This window comes from Thermobia domestica, chromosome 13, assembly GCF_964235325.1.
Source record: "Thermobia domestica chromosome 13, izTheDome1.hap1.1, whole genome shotgun sequence".
Taxonomy (NCBI): Eukaryota; Metazoa; Arthropoda; class Insecta; order Zygentoma; family Lepismatidae; genus Thermobia; species Thermobia domestica.
The window spans coordinates 150680781-150698809 of record NC_137466.1 but is presented as its reverse complement, the minus strand read 5'-3'; the positions used below and the strand labels follow the sequence as shown (position 1 = coordinate 150698809).

General features: G+C 36.4%; 2 protein-coding genes and 1 pseudogene across 2 annotated transcripts; all 3 read right to left on the bottom strand.

The window, feature by feature from the left end:
- Positions 1-4109: 4109 nt before the first annotated feature.
- LOC145669315 (double-stranded RNA-specific editase Adar-like) lies at positions 4110-5287 on the bottom strand. Its single transcript, XM_081737621.1, has one exon. It carries the CDS (start codon positions 5249-5251, stop codon positions 4400-4402), a length of 852 nt encoding a protein of 283 aa, XP_081593747.1. The 5' UTR covers positions 5252-5287; the 3' UTR covers positions 4110-4399.
- A 9763-nt stretch (positions 5288-15050) lies between these two features.
- On the bottom strand, positions 15051-16662 carry LOC145667822 (uncharacterized). Its single transcript, XM_081735253.1, has 2 exons — positions 16478-16662; positions 15051-15273 (listed from the first exon to the last, which is right to left on the bottom strand). Exons 1-2 carry the CDS (start codon positions 16660-16662, stop codon positions 15051-15053), a joined length of 408 nt encoding a protein of 135 aa, XP_081591379.1.
- Positions 16663-16737: 75 nt separating this feature from the next.
- Positions 16738-17622, bottom strand: LOC145667820 (KRAB domain-containing protein 2 pseudogene; annotated as a pseudogene).
- Positions 17623-18029: the final 407 nt, after the last annotated feature.

The following is an 18029-nucleotide window of genomic DNA, read 5'->3' as shown; positions in this document are numbered from 1 at the left end:
ACGTTTATGCCAGTTAGGACTGTGATGATGAGAGATGAATGAAATAGTGGAATGAAGAAAGTGGCAGGAAACGGGAGAACCCCGAGAAAACCCACGAGCACGATGTTTGTCCACCACAAAGTCCACACGGCGCGAACTGGGATTGAACCAGGTATCCCAAGCACCGGAAGTGAACGCTCTACCACTGAGCCCCCGCGTCAGAATTTAAATATGCAGCATTAAACTGAAAACAGAATTACAGGTTCAGCAAAACTTGTTTCTTACAAACTGTTCTGAGGACTGGGCCGCGGTCTCAGTGGTACAGCATCCACCTCTAGTCCTTGGTTCGATCTCGGCTCGCGCCTAGTGAGCTTTGTGGTGTACAAACACAGTATGCGTGAGTTTTTTCGGGTTCTCCCGTTTCCTCCCACTTTCTTCATTCCACCATTTCATTCATTTCTCATCATATACCGTCTCCTTTATCCTAGCTGGCATAATCGTGGGACCCAAAATTTAAAGAATTCATTTTATGTCATATTCTGAAATCTCAACTGATAAAATTAATACCATTTAATTTGATAAACAATTTATTAGAAAATGAAATAAAAAGGTAAAATAATGTCATTTAATCGAACCCACACAATAATTTACTAGTCTAAATCCTTTATGACAGTTTCTTATTACAATGGGTATTTCAATGTGCTTAACTTACGTACGATGTAATTCCTAGACAATGAATGAACCAAGCATCTAATGTGCTTGGATATAGCACTGATATAATCTCCTGAATTATTTCTTTTATGTTTTCCGTCATATAATGTAATAGTTGAACTTAGTGCTCCTTTCTCTACTAACAAGTCAGCGTAACAAAGCTTCTGAGATCAACAATAAAGATAACTAGACGCCATCTCTTTAGGGAAAACTCAAGTAAATTGCCCTGTCGGATACGACTAACTGAGAGAAGACAAATTAAGCCATTACATACAGTAGACTGTTCATATTCCTTTGTAGAATGTAATATACCGTAACGAGACAAGAACAGAGAATATTCTTTTTTCTTCTTCGTTCTCTTTATTTCTTTGTTATGAAGTGTGAGTTTTGGAACTTCTATGCCGGAGTTAAATTTGTGTGTGTGTGTTTTTTCCTCTTTATTTACCTCTGACATTATGAGAGACAGGTCGTAACGTAAGATTTTTTTTTGGTGGGGCAAGCAAAAATATTTGGGCCACAAAGTTGTGTTGGGCTCTCCTGCATAATTAGAAAATAGGCCCCATTTTCCCACCTTTCTGTTACTCTTTGTGGGTCCCCTGAAGCCTGTGAGCCCTCCTGCACGCCCCTGGGCCCGTTCCGTACATGCCAAATTAATTTAGTGGACAATATTGACAAATCCCAAAGCCCTACGAATAAATATTATTTCTAGGGTCCCTAATAGGGACATTTCCATCTGAAATTGGCCCACAACTCATTTTTGTTTTACTTACATTTTGTGTGCTCTTTTGTTTATGTAATGTAGTGAACTTGTTTGATGCTTCATTTGTAATGTCATATTCGTATCGTATATGGAGTAAACACATGGGCCCCTTTAGAACGGCGAGGAGCTTCCCTGGGGAGCAGTTCCCCCCTTCCCCCTCAGAAGTTACGGCCTGCTCATTATAACATGGATTTCGAACCATGACTGGAACTTCAATTCAGTCATTATAATGTCATTTCAGATTGCTTGGGAGGGTCGTTAGGTAAGGTTCTTCATTGTTATAAAAGTTTCAGGATTTTTATTAATATATTACCATACAATTTATTAAAATAGTTGTATTTCTTAAACTCAAGAGGGCGCATCTGTTCCACTACCCTCGCTAAATAACGCAACTGCTTGAATCCGGTAGAATTGGTAGGTGAATAGACTATTGTAGATAAAATCTTAAAAGAAAATGTATTACCCGACTTCAACAAAAGCGCTAAAAAGAGGAAAAAGATAATAAAACCTATGAAAAACAGTAAACATTAGTAATAAAGCAATTAAAAGCTGAAAATAATTAATTACTACTATCTATAAAATATTTTAAACCCTGTGCTAAAGCAATCAAATAAATGCCTCATAAAATTCTCATCAAAAATAATTTTATATTAGCAATTAATTTATTTGGTTTGTTACAGACTTCAATTTTTTTTTATAGATAACTGAAATTAATTATTTTCTGCTTTTAAGAGCTTGATGATTAATATAGTGAGTCTGCTTTCTTTATTTTGTATTTCTTAATGTTGTAGTTGAAGCCAGTTAATAGTGTTTTTTTTTTTTTTTTTTTGTTTAGAATTTATTTTCTGGTTTTTAGTGTTTATGAAGTCGGTTATTTTTTCTAAGTTTGTTTAACTTTTCAACTTTTTTGTTACCCCAAGTAGTTTAGTTAGATACCTTTCCATGTATGATACAATTTTGTTATTTTTTCCCCTTAAACAAAATTGTATCCTACATGAGTAAACTAAAGGTAGAGCTCTCTCGTGAATAAGCGGTTGACGTAAGCACCTTTGACTTAGGAGATACAGGTTCGATTCCCGCCGGGAGCTCCGCGGTGCTAAACTTAAAATCAAATCAACTAAACGTAGAACATGAAATTCCTATAAAGTAGATCCACCTATATTGCAATGTTCCACACATGCTCTCAACACCACGTGCTGGCTGTAAATAACTTCAGATTACAACCATGAAGATGTCGTCGACCATCGTCAAGAATCGTCAAATAACGAAGATCAACGAAGTCAGCCGACATTTTAGGATAAAAGTAGCCACAACACTACAGAAGGCATCAATCTTCACAGATTTTTGATTGTCACTGGTGCCTGGTCTCTGAGAGCTTCTCTTTGCTTGGATTGCTGGTCCTTGCAAAACCTCAAAATTCTCTAAGACGTCTGGTCTCTGAGTTGTATTCTCCTCTCCTTGACCTCGGTCTCTGAGAGGTATCTTACATCCAATCCTTGGCCATAAGAGCTCTGGATCCTATTACTCTAGGACGTTAGGTCTGTGGATAACTACAAATAAAAGTCTTGCCAACAATTTCATCCAAGAAAATGGATTCTTAACTCCAACCAACCAAACCGCTTAGAATTACACCTGTACCTTAGTCTTGTAATTCTGTTTCTTCTGGAGGAGAAATAGTGGAACGGGAAACAGCCTGCACTCTAATGGTTGATGCATGATGATCTATACAGTCAGTGACAAAAGTCCTTTCCATTTGGTAAAATGCATTTATGGAATAACGGCGGTATGGTTTGGAAAGTACAGAACATTTCATTTTTTTTTTTTAGTTTACTCAAAAACCATACTCAAATTGTCATTCCATTCTGAAGTTATTTACTAAACTAATCCCATCAAATGGAAATAACTTTTGCTGATGACTGTTTATTTGTCAATTGCACCGGCTTCTAGCTGCGGTCGTGATTCGCAGTCAATGTAGACTCTCACCTTCATAACCTTGATACTGTATAATTACGTTAAACACATACATACGAACTAACAGTATTTGAATTTTATCTATGCTTTGCAAACTGAGAAATTAGATAGATTTCAGTACAATGTTTTTCTAAACAAACTGTATTTACAAATATTTTAAAAGCTTAAACGACATTGTGTAATCGCAAATAGTAATAAAGGTTTACCAACAAAACGTTTAACAAATTAAACATTTCCTGAATATTTCCTGAATTCAGGAAATATATCTTTTGGCTTAAACGTTTAAGTAGAAAAATTAAATTTCCAGTTTAAAGTTCCACATTTACACTTATTAGGCTAAAGGAGACAATAATAAAGCAAGTGAATGATGATGGAATAATTTATGGAATAAGAATGTGGAAGGAAATTTATGTACTCCGGGGAACCCACGTACATGATGTTGTCCACTTCCCCGGGGATCGAATCAGAGACCCCACACACTCGAGAGGTAAGCGAACTACATAGAGCCACCGTGCTTACCACGTTTAACTAGACAAACAAATAGTAAAGATTTTTTTTTCGCTACACAATTCTTGTGTGAACCATCAATTGTTTTACAATATACAGAATATATTTTCTCGTCCTCGAAAACGTCGCACCTGAAACAGCAAAGAATTATGGAAATATAATAACTTTTATTTAGTTGAGTCTTGTAAAGACTTTATTACATAAAAGAATACACGTTGGAAGTTAGATTGTTTCGAACTGCAGATTTTCAAATTAATGGAAATAGTATGTGAAACAATTTCAAAAGAGGAACAATTAAAACAGTTGTCTTTTTAGAAACAAAACTGAATTTCACATTTCATCTACAGTTTTCGCCCAAGCTACCAATCAGCACGAGCATACAGAAACTGAGATATTAGAAATTCTACTAAAAAAAAAAAAAAAAACTTTTTAGTTGTAATTGTGGAGAAGAACAGTAATAATAATTTGGTGTTAATCGTATTTTATACTATAAATTGCGAATAATGCTGCTTTAGCTGCCTCCTTTTTAGCTTCCTTCTTGTTCTTGCCATTTCCTCTGTAAACTCTGCCATTCACTTTCACCGACATGGTTGTTACTTTTCCCTCGACGCGAACTACATGAAATTCTGCTTCTGGGAACAATTGATGCAAGAGCATAGCAGGGTCAATTTGTGTCGGATTATCAGGAATTTTCTTCATTGGATATCGACTGTTTGATTCTTTGTTTACTGTCCCTTGTTTAAAGGCTGGAGGCACTTCGACCCCTTGACTCTCCCACTCGGAAAATAGCTTGTAAAGAGCAAAGGATGCAAGAGTGCCCCATGGAAAGTTATCTTCAGCAGAGGCAGGCTTTTTGTTGCTCTTATCTGTCGTATTAGAGTCTGTCTCCATTTGATCTGCTTCGTCCTTTGATTCACTAATAGACGCTAATGGCATAACGAAAACGTCCTTCAATACATTCTCTGCAGCGTTCTGTTTTGCAATCATTTTTGACTTGCCGTGTCCCTCGTAACGTTTTCCATCAATGTCCGTTCTGGCAAGGTACGCAATATGCTGAAGTTCATTGCGGTACTCATAGACTGTGAATTTGATCCCTTTCCTAAGCTCATTCAAGGCCATAATCGCGTTTCTTGGTTGCAGAACCTTTCTGAGCATAGCGTTTCGCCTCCTCTTCTTAGACATTCTTGCCTCTTTACTAATTGGTTTCTTTTCCTTCATCCACTTGGGTTTCTTTTGCTCAGGGCCATTATTTTCCTCGTTTGACATATCTTCTGCGTCCATGTTGAGTTTTTCGATAATCGTTCCCTGTCTAACACTTTTCATTAAAAGAAAATCTAGTCATAACGTTGCTAAAGTATCACTTACAATGCCATTTCTCAAACAATATCTTAAATTGTTTAATATATGCTCAATGAAACGTAATTGTTAGAGTCGAATAGTTTATCAAATATTTACGTAAATGCTCTCCTAGGTATTGTTAAGTTAGCATTCAACATACTTCTTTTTAATAGTAATAATAATAAGATCGATCTTGAAAATTTGCTTGTATTTTCTACCTAGGGGAACATAAAGAGTCCACCAGAAAATGTATACACTCTTTGTCGTTTTGTATCAGGATATTGGTATTGACAATTCTTCTGAAATTTAAATATGTTCTAGTATGGTTTTTAGCGCAACAGATATCGGCATTGTCAATTGTTTTCAATTAAAATTATGTTGCAGTACGGTTTTCCGCTCAACAGATGGGGATACGGTCAGCATGGTTAGTGAGATAAGAAAATGGCAGGTACACGCTTGACGATCGAGCAGCGTATGCACATTTTGAAGTGTTTTAATCAGGTTTGGGAACGCCATCGAAGTGCAGTGTCAATTGGAGAATGGAGTTTGTACTGAACCACCAACTAGCCTAACAATCAAATGCACACACGCTCGAGAACCTTCGCCAGAAGATTTACAGAGGCATGTGCATCAGCGTTGCCACAGTCCAAGCTCTGGAGTGGGCTGAAAAATAGTACCAAATTGAAACAAAAAGGGCTGAATTCATTATTTTGTGTAGTGTAATACATGGCTCTATAACATGAAACTAAAAGACGTGAAGTTCTAGAATACTCCCCCCCCCCCTTTTCCAAGAGTCCAAATCAAGAAAGAGCTCTTTCTAAAAGCATTCAAATAGGACGACCCCGAACAAACGCGGAAGTAGATGATTTTTTTTTCTCGCACGTGGGAAGTGTAACAGAGGCCGCAAATTAAAACAGAAACAGGGAAAACAGTTTTAATCTTCGGTTTGTATTGTAAGGTAACCAAACGCGCCTCTATTTCAAAGTGATCAATAAATCAAAACGGTATTATGGCCATATATGAAAAAAATATATAAAACGAGGAAAAAGTCAATCATCTCCAAGTTCGTGTGTAAACGGTACGTTATAATAAAATATTAAAATATAAAGTATTGCATCTTATTCTCGCTTATTTTTTAAATAGTGCTGAATTGGGTAGAATTGTACCAACTTTTTCACCAAAAGGGCTGAAAATGCCAGCGTGGTACCAACGGGCCGATGAATGACAAAAAGGGCTGAATTTGGTACAATTGTACCAAGTGTGGCAACACTGATGTGCATCGATCTCCATTGGTACAATGACCGCTGAAGCTGTAGGCATATTTGCGGATCCCAAATGTTTCAGATATCCTCTGATCTGATTGGTCGATACAGATACATCACAAGAAATGATCTACATATAGCACAAAGTAAACGGCAAATGGTGTCGGCTCTGGTAGCCGAGTGGTAGCCGTACTAATAAAGAAAATGTTTTTGGCGTGGGTTCAAATCCTGCCTACGGACAGTTTTTTTTACTACTTTTGAAAATATTTATAACACTTCTTTCGTTAAAATGCGATTAAAAATAATATTCAAAAAGTGATTTAACGATCAGTTTTTAAAATTTTCATTAAACTTCTTTCATTAAAATAAGTTTGCCCTTGTACTATATAGATACACAGCAAATGTAGTAGTAGTACCAAGGATGTTATAAAATAGAGGATCTGCCCCCAGATTGGTCTATAGATTTGTGCACCCAGATTGGTCTATACTTTTCTTCTATATATAAAATGGCGGAACATCATAATGAGGAACTACATAATTTATACGATTTACCAAACATTGTTAGGGTCATCAAATCTAGGAGGCTTAGGTGAGCAGGTCATGTAGCCAGGATGGAAGAAAGGTAGGAACACTTTCAAAGTCTTAACTGGAAGACAAATCGGAAAACGACCATTAGGAAGACCTAGACGCAGATGGGAGGACAATATTAAAGTGGATCTTCCAGAAATAGGAATACAAAGTAGAAACTGGATCCAGTTGGCTAAGGATAGAAGTCAGAGGAGAGCTTTTGTGAACGCTGAATTAAACCTTCGGATTCCATAGGAAGTTAAGGTTAGTTAGTTAGTTATATTACGTTGTAATAATAGATATTATTACTACAAGTATTTAAATTAAAATCATTTGTAGGGATCTAATCAAAATGTTGGTAAACACTGTCTGGTGGTCTGTACGAAGTTAGTTAACTCTTGATTCAAGTGCAGTTACTTTTCACCTTATAACCACCTCCCATGAGCCACACCCCCATTCTCAAAAACTTGGTATTCCAGTGTCTCCCCTGCTCAGTAGTGACATGTTACTATTTAGAAATGTATTGAATAAAACATAATCCTGATTGATAATTACTTAGTCCTACCAAACGTTAAATTTTTTAAAAAATGCATTCGCATTATGCAATCATTAAGTTGAGCACTAGATAAAATGTATACACCGTATTATTATGAGTTACGAATATAAGATCGTTATAAAACAACATCATGTAGCTTTGTGGTGGACAAACGTTGTTTGCATGGGTATTCTCGGAGTTCTCCCACTTTTTCATTTCACCATTTCTGTAATTATCATTATCAGGATCATCTTAGCCTCGGAACACAATCATGGGGCATGAAACTTTATATATATCATTATCAGTCTATATCGTTAAACTATCGCCTCCTTTCCCATGTTTTTACACAACCACAAACAGTTTGTACGTACAACATATCCTCCTCTGCCGACACAATCCGTGTTTATTACTGCCAAACAGGCCCGCAAACAGCCACAGAGGTTTAGGGGGGCCATGGATATGTTAGGAGGGGCAAGTCACTAAAAATTCTCTTGCACATATCTAAATTGTTTTTTGTGTTGAGGTCTGGAGGGGCCAAGAAAAGTTTAGGGGGGCCAGCCCCCTAGGCCCCTCTAGTTGCGGGCCTACTGCCAAAGGCTTCCTTTTGCCTAATTTGGATCCACCTTTGCGGTTATCCTTTCAGTTTGTTGATACAGTTAATTATCACCCTGAGCTCCTCCGTGTATAAGCGGTTAGCGTACACGTCTCTGGCGTGGGAGACCTGGGTTCGATTCCCGGCGGGAGCTCACGTGGTTCAGATTCCACGTTAATCAGTAGGTCCACGTCTCATATAGCCTCGCTGCTGAAAGATACGTTAAACTCAAAATCAATCAATCAATCAATTATCACCCTATATATATATCACCCTAGTGCAAAGATACGAAGTGTTCACTCGTAGAATGGATAAAGCACTTATAATTTCCCTCTCCATATACCTCTCTCTTCCCAATATACATAAGTGAAACCCTCGTGACTATTTACTCAATTCCCTGTGTGGTTAACCTCAAGGCAAAACGACACAGGTTTCTTCTCTCTCTTTTGTGTGTCTAAAAAATCGAATACTTTCATTCGCCTACGGCATGTACTCTATCAAACTCATCCAATTCAGTCATAGGTGTTATAATAATAATAATAATAATAATAATAATAATAATTATTATTATTATTATTATTATTATTATTATTATTATTATTATTATTATTATTATTATTATTATTATTATTATTATTATTACGACAGGAGGAGTGAGTGCATTAGAAAGTAGTACAAAGTAAATTATTGTAGTGCATATCTTCAGGTCCTCTAATTTAAAACAACAAATCCGTCCTCTGCTTCCCTCATTACTCTATATTTATATCTAAATAACCTCGTAGATTTCCAATAGATTTTTAGGTACCGCTTGCATTACTTCCGCAGAAAGAACCCTGGATCGCTTGCAGTGAGCGGAGCTGAAAGAGTTGTTCAAAGTCCATTTACTTCGATAATATTTCATATATAAAGGGAAAATGATATTTATTTATTCTGTACGCAGTTCTTTTAAATTAAAATAAATAAAAAGCCTTGGATTGAAAAATCTTTTACATTGTGTATGTTTACTCCGCTTTATTTTTTCAAGACAATTTAATTTTTTCTCAGCTGTTATTAGGATTTGTTAATGCCTTTTTCTAACACGTCTTTCTATTTCTAATTTTATTTTCTTTCGAGTAAGTGCTTACTCCGTCAGTGCTTCACCTTTTTTTTTGACCCCTTTTTTATCCTCAAATTTTAAGATTCCAATTTCCCTCGCTTTTAATGCCTTTTCTGTGTTAAGGACTCTCGCGTTTGGACGTTTTGGTAGCATCATTTCAAGACCCCCACGTTCAGAGGTCTCTGCGATGCAATGGTGCTTTTACACAGGGTGAACTTGCCGAGTTTTATAGCTTCTTGTAACGTGCTTTTTTCCAGAATGACCTTTGTCTTTTCGAGCTCAGTGACGTGGAAATGTTCTCAAATTCTTTTTCTTTTTTCTTTACTTTTACTGTCTCGTCCTTAAAGATGAACAAATACAGGGTTATTCGAAAATACGCTCAAAAATAGCGTGTGTGTGAGAGAGAGAGTTTATGACTCGGTATAATAAACGGTTCTGCGAACTCGAAATACTTTATCAACCGGTCCTGTCGAACCGGCTGAATAGCACGACTGCTTATACTTCAAAGAGAATATGTAAGTTAGGATATGAGACAAACACGTTGGCACACACATCGGACATCACACATAGCGTTGTCCAATTGTTCATACTGCATCTGCCAAGTTTTGGTGACAAGTCCGCTTAACACACACACACAAAAAAACTAAAATTTCTAAAACTTATTCAATGAAAATGAAACGAAAATTCTCGTTTAACGTACTACGTTTTATGCCCTTCAGACTAAAGAGACGATAAATTCATGAAAGTGATTAGTGAAAAGATTGGTGGAATGAGGATATTGGAGAAATCGGGAAAATCCTGACAAAAACCCACAAACACGATTTTGTTCCCTAAAACTCATATAACCTGGAATCGAACCAGACATTCCATGTACCTCAGATAAGCGCTCTATAACTGATCCATTGCCTACACATTATGGGTTCCGATAACTCCCTGGAAACGGACTTAACTCCAATACTTATGCTCGAATAAGTGAGGCGCTTTTCATACAATTTGCATATCGAAATCTCCTTAAATTTTAAACAGAATTTACGCCCATAATATTTTAATGACATGACGTCTCTGCTGTTTTATAATGTTTTTTTTTGTCCTTATGCAACACCGAGGTTATTATGAATGGGACCTCCTATGAGATGAACTTCGATCCATGACGTAGTTTGAACCAGTTGCAGTTAGCAGGAGTACAAACAATCACCCAAATTCTACCGTTACAATAGAAGTTGTTTCGCACCTCACTATATTACGTCCACATTCATTTAAGATCCAACCTCTAAGACTGACAAAAGATGATTGTCATATTGATAAAACATGCAAAGTTATACAGAGCTCTATTTAGAAAACTTTTGAGAAAGATACTGAGAAAAAAGGAGAGAATTCTTTGTATATAAATCAAGACTTTGACAATTTGGATAAAAATAATCCTGACTAGCTTTGATTCTCACATAATATAAGAGTCTAATAACAAACTCTTGTTTCTGTGCCGATGAGATTTCAGTTACCTTTAGCCGTGGGTTGGATTGCTAGTTTAATTTTACATTGTGAACAATGTAACTTACTAGAGCACGTGATCGAGACTTGTTTCTTCGGCTGAAATTTGACTGCATTTCCATGACGCATGTCCTTGTTAGTACGCTCATAACGTACTCATTTAACTACATAGTTTGTAAGCATAACGACAAGAAAGCAGAACACGAACTTTACAAAACTAGAAAAAAACTTGGGGACAGTTAGACAATGAAATCAAAATTGATTATCTATATTATAAATTTCCAATAAGTATTATGAAAAGTTATTTTCCATTGAAGAGCATCTACATGATAAGAACGTTATTCAATGCCAATCAATTTATTAAGCTGGAGTAGTATTAGGAAGTTATTGACATATATTATTTCGTATACTAATACAACACGAAGTTCAGGGATACCTTAAAACAGGACAGTATTTTCGTAAATAGTCAATCTTATTTTACAGATCTTATTTTACAGAACAGCATCACAAAAACACCACAAATAGGATTGTTATTTATTGCTGGTGCCTTACGGTTATCGAAAATGAGCTTAAACATAGGCACACGTTACTATATTCTCTTTCGATAAGAGTTCCTAAGGAAATCACGGAACTCAATCGCGACATTTTACCTTGTAAAATGACGATGATTGTTTCCTGAATCAACACAGCTTATTCTGCTCGTTCTTTTATCTCAAGTGACTAAATACCAGTGACCTTGATACCCACCTGGATGGAATATGAAATCAGAGTTAGATATTCTGTCAAGATTTTAATACCCCTAGTTTCCTTGATAACCAAGTAACAATGAGGTTGTCGCTTGTAACATGTTTATAACTGATTTCTCAGTACATGTGCCAACATTCATCAATTCTTGCAAATGGAAAGAATCCACTACGTTAATGTATCCAGAAGGATTCTCCAACTGAATATACCATTGTTATAGAATCCAGTCACACAATATTATCTTCATCTGTTCGTTCACGAAGTTGAACTTACTGTCAAGTTGTTATAATTGTAGTTGTGGGATTTTCTTCCACATGGAGATTTGAGTTAGAGTCCGAATACTCTTTCCTCCATCAGTTGACGTAAAACTGATGTCACACCAATGATGCCAATTCCTTCAGAGCCGTTTTCCCTTTTCAAGCTTCAGAATTTCCCTTTCTCGGACAAAATTTCCCTTCATCCAAATCGTTCAAGTACTGCATTTACTAAACGTATTTTTAATCGTTTTCGCTTCCACCCCCTCACCGCAATCTTATAATCACATACAAGCAGATACCTGACAGCCTTCCTTTGAACTTACGCAAAATTTGAACTTAATTTGTTGTTTAGGTATCTAAGGCGTCGCGATAGAGGAGGGGAAAGGATATGGAAAGGATATGGAAAGGTGTAGGCCAGGACCTATTTTAAAGCTGCAATCTCAGCATTTGCCCGGTGTGACTGAGGAAAAACCCTATAAATACCTCGTCCAGGACGGACAACCTAAATAAATCATAAAAAATATAAAATAAATATTATGTAAATTAATTTTTTTATCCTAGATATCATGATAGATTTTAATATTAATGTAACCTAAGGTACAAAGAAAATATTAAGTATATATTTGGTATGTACTTACTTAAGAACAGCACTCTCATATTTACTGAAACGAATACGAACAGTTACAAAGAAAACTCTAGCTTCTACTGTCTTTGGCTGCACACGAGGAATGTTCGTAAGCACAATACAAAGTTTAGAGATGCGGAATACTTAAGAATTTATAATTCAGTGCGCACAGTCACCAGAAAACTTGTAAACTTACACAAACACACATACACTAATGACCCAGTATTCGCCCATACATACATATTTACATTCATGACACGCAGAGTTTCTTCTCTTATATCGATTAATCCTCTTCACAATCAATTTTTTGGTTGGGAAAAACATCTTCTGATTGGGAAAACCAAACTGTTATAATAGTTGGAGTGATAATTTAATCGAGAAATATTTCATCTTATTGCATTGCATTTAATTCAACGATGGGAAGATTAATTTTGATAAAAGATTTTAAATAAGCATTGTTGTAATGTTTCGAATTTAAATGAATATGTTGATCGATGTGTAATGTTGATAAATATTAACGAATGCAAAGCAAGATAACTTGTGAGAATTTATGTGAAATATGCGCAACGGATTGTGTTTGGAACAAATATGATGTTGAATTCATACTGAATTTTAATGAGATTAATCAGATACGTAAATATATCTATCAATCTATAAATTATTGTAGACAGGTTCAAATTTCCCTGCAATATTGAGAAATTACAAGCAATTTCCCTTTTTCCCTTTTCTCCAAAATTTACTCAAAATTTCCCTGCACCAAGGGAAATTTCCCTTCAATTGGCATCACTGTGTCACACTTGCTGTTATCCTGTTGAGATCAGAAGATTCACTTTCTGATACCTCGAGTCTGGAGAAGAAACCGAGCATTTGTGAATTTCTCGTTGAAACCTATCGCGACTTTTGAACATTTTGGAGTATGTGAATGAGATCCTTTCGTAAAAGAATATTGATTGGAATAAGCCTTTGAACTAGAGACGATGCAACATATGATACTTCAGACATCTCTTTGTCACCGAGATCAATAACAATATTCGACAATCTCTTGAGTTGGAATGAGTAAATAGTCATGCCGTACCAAAGATCGGTATTTGTTGTTGAGTGAAAATTTTTACCATCTTTTCTCCACGATCTAATAACTGGACGGATCACTATGTATTTAGACCGAGACCTAGTGTAGTTCGAGAATTCAAACTGGGACAATTCAGACGCACAACCTTGCTTAAACTTGGGTTTAAATATCGTGGGGACTGTCACCAATCAACCTGGGGACCTCGAAAACTAGATTCGTTACTAATGTTGGTCATTTTAAACATTTCATTTTTCGGATATTGTCAATCCCATGTCGTTGATGCTGAAATTAAGTTAAATGGCATCCAAAAATCACTCTCCATCTCAGTGCCCCCAAAAATTATGTATTGTATACTGATACCCACCGTTTTCGGTTGTATTCAAATGTCACTCCCTTCCACCCCCTAGGGGTGTCTTCCGTCCCACGTAATCCATCGGGTGTGTCGCTATTAATCTCAACTGTGGATTCAACACTAATAAGGATTGATTTTGATTACTTTTATACTGATCAATCCTTTCTACATTTCTAGGGGCGAGAGAGTTGTCTTATCTTCAGTGTAACTCTATTTTTTTTTTTTCATTTTTTATGTCATATGTATACCAAGATTGGGAATTTGTTCCATTCATTCCACAGTTATACTCTGATTTATACACATTTATTATCTCTCTCTCTCTCTCTCTCTCTCTCTCTCTCTCTCTCTATATATATATATATATATATATATATATATATATATATATATATATATATATATATATATATATATATATATGTTACCGTCAGAACCCGAAATTAGGTAAAACTAGAATTTCCTAGTTAAAACTAGTTTTCTCAAAGCCGCTTCGAAAGAACTAGTATTAACTAGTCAATACTAGAATTTATGATGTTAGTTAGGCAGTTCTAGTTTTCACTATTTTTCCTTCTAGTTAAAACGTGTTATTACTAGTCAAAACTAGTATTAACTGAAATGTGTTACCGTCAAAATCCGAAATCTGTTGAAACCAGAATGCCCTAGTTAAAACTAGTTTCGTCAGCCTTTCGTATTAACTCAGTATTAACTAGTGAATTGTAAAATTGACAACGCTTATTAAGAATGCGTAGTTTACTATTTATTTTCATTAAAATACAATATTACTAGTGAAACCTGAAGAAATGTATTTATTAAGACACTTAGAAATAACTTTTCTTTTGCACAAACAACATAAATGTTTCTATATATTTCTAAAAAGTATTATGGCACTCACAATATCATAGAAATCTTTTGTTTTTGCAGTACCTTGCGTACTGCACCCAGTACTTTGCACTCCTTGTCGTTCAAATACAATTCTATAGAAACACTTATTTATTAAGAAATACACAGAAAAGACTTCCGTTTTGCAGAAATATCTGAAATGCTTTTGTATGTTAGCACAAGGTAAAATACACACTACTATTGCACTACTACTTATTCAATTCGGTGGTGCCAAAGCCAATCTACTGACGTAATATTGTATATTTATTATGCAATACAAAGAAAAACGTTTTTATTGCTAAAACATCTGAAATGTTTCTATTTGTTACCACAAGGTAAGCTATCATGGCATTTTGAGTTGCAGAGAAAACCTTTCTTCTTGCACAAGCATCTTTTCGAAATACAGGCTTTCTTGCACACACAACGTGTGAACCCTTGTGGGGTTAATGCTGCTTTCCTGGCTGCAGTTCTCAACGAAATTTCAGTATCTGGTACTTCGACTGGTGTCAGGAACTGCTCGTGGCAAATGTCGAATTCAGACCTACAACAGACACATTTTGTTTAATCACATGGTGTGGGAATCCTGAATCACTTATATCACCGGTAGTTAATCTGCGTATTTCCTACAAAAACGCCTATGCACTAAAGCACATTTCACGTGTACGGGTTTCACAAGCTAAACAACAGTCTTTTACCGGGATCAAGTTCGTGACATGTTATCAATCTACTGGTGAGTACACAGCAGAGAACAACAGATGGATTACACATTATTAAATCGGTTCCGGAAAAATATAATGGACATTATAACAAAATTATTTTGACATAAAATGATGTGAAGAATCCATCATTATTTCGGTTACTAATAATATTACAGATACGTATAAAACACTAACATCTATGGTTAAGGGTGTTTACCAAGCTCCTCTCCATTAATTTTTCCGTTTTTTGAAGATTGTGAGAAGTTGTAGGTCACTATCACCATTTTGGAAAGCAAGCAAGACAGAATTTAAGTAATTGTATGATCTAAAAGGATCAGCTCTGTAAACAATTTACTTTCTGTTTAGAAATTGAATAGCTGTGAATAATGATGTTACACGCTGACTGCTCAAAAATCTAAACAAAAAAATAAGTTGTTTACAGGAATAATCCTTTCAGATCACAGACTTACTAAATTCTATCTTGCTTGCTATCCAAAATTGTGATAGTGACCTACAACTTCCCATAATCTTAAGAAAAAGAAAGAAAGAAAGAAAGAAAGAAAAGAAAGTGGTGGGGAGCTTAGTCAACAGCGTTAACATATACAATATAGCTCTTAATTACCGAGCGGCCATAGATCAGTTGGTAAAGTGCTGGCTTCGCATTCGGAAGGTCGCAAGTTCGCGTCCAGTAGCCTACCATCCTGACTGAGGATTTCCAGCTTTTATCCCTCTCATACCAATCAAACAATGTGATAGTACCTATAAAACTAGGCCTTAACCAACTTCATTCCCATATGCTATCTCGTACCCCATCCCGGCGTGTACCAGAGATGCTTAAAGGCCTTAAATGAAAATGCTTAAGGCCTTCTGAGGGCGTGGTCGCGGGCTCTAAATCCCGCTGGGAGCCCTCCGCCTCGGATACAAACCCGAGCAATGGTTCGGATCCCACTTTAACCTGTAGGTCCCGTCATTAGAAGCTCCTTAGCTTATTTAGGACGTTAATACAAATTCTATCAATAAGGAACACATAAAAGACAGAAAACTTACCTGCAATATAATTTATCCAGCTTTCCATCCTTGGTTCCAATCTTGTGCAGATCTTCATTTTTTTCTAGAACAACTCCAATGACATTCCAAAAATCCGCCTTTGCTCTGTCCACATCCGGGATTGGTATTATGACATTATCTCCCACTTCAACAGGTGGATGGGTGGCATCAGAGATACGTTTCATTTTCTTGGCCTGCTTTGACAAATTTTCACGTGCTTCTTTCCTGGATGATGTGATATCAACCGCACTAGGACCAGCCTAATTTTCTCCATCAAATGTTTCATGTTCACTAAGGCGCTCATTCATGTCCTCAATAATACTCACGAGGTCGTCCTCATTGTTTATGTTTTGGAGAACATCTGATGACAGTGCTGAAGTCGTAAGTCCTACTCTTGACTCAATGCCGAACATCGCACGGTATGGAGACTGTTTTATTCCGGAATGATAAGCTCGATTTTTCATAAACTGAACAAAGCGGAGACCATTTGACCAGTTTGTTGTTTTATTATCATGCATCCACGGGGCAAGCATATTTTCTATATCTTGATTTGCCCGTTCTACTGACCCTTGGCTTTGGCTGTGCCTGGGCTTTCCGTTGACTAACTTTAACTCAGGCCAGAGTGTCGTTAGTTCCTTGATGACAGAATTAACAAACTCTCTGCCATTATCAGAATGTAAAATGCAGGGGGCACCAAATGTCAAAAATATGTCTGCCAGTTGGTAGGCTACTTCTTCAGCTATTTTGGTTTGCAGCGCTCGCAGTAAGACAAACTTCGTCAGATGATCCTGGTACACCATGATAAACTTGAACTTACGATCAGGGTGTGCTTGCATGTCTATCAGGTCCACTTGACATCGGCTGTTCATTTCTGTGTGAAGTATTGGCTTAGAAACAAAGCCCTTCTTTTTCATACTTTTCTTCCGTTGCCATGTTTCACACATTGACAGAAAAATATTTATCATTTGAGTCGTAACGTTGGCATATTTCCTAGAAGTTTCAGCTTTCATTCTATCTCGACCTCCGTGTCCCACAGCAACATGTGATGCTTCAATAAGATCAAAGATCTCCTCGGCAGGTAAGTAGTACTTCACAGGCTCACTATTCGACACCAGTTTTTTTTGTTTCACCAATTTCCAAAACATTAAACCGTTTCAAACGTCTGTACTGTAAAGGTGTTTTCTTTACAGCAGATTTTGCCTCTTCAACTTCAGTTAAAAATTTACTGTAAACGTCCTTGGTCATTGCATTATAGTGACTGTCTTTTTCATTTTCCAAACGAGTAATTTCTTTGAAGAATCTTTCCCTCAAAATTGTTTCTTTATCGGACTGACTCATCACAACGAATAATCACCTCACACTTCCCGAAACACTGACACATGCGTAGCCACGACAAGAGAGACGCACCTACACACTTTACAAAGGCTCCGAACAGACTGAGAGAAAACAAAACAATACTTTCCCAGTAGGAGCAAGTCCGAACTTGCAGAAACACTGTTAACTGATCCCTTTTGGTCAGAACTAGTTTTAACTAGTAAAAACTGTATATGAT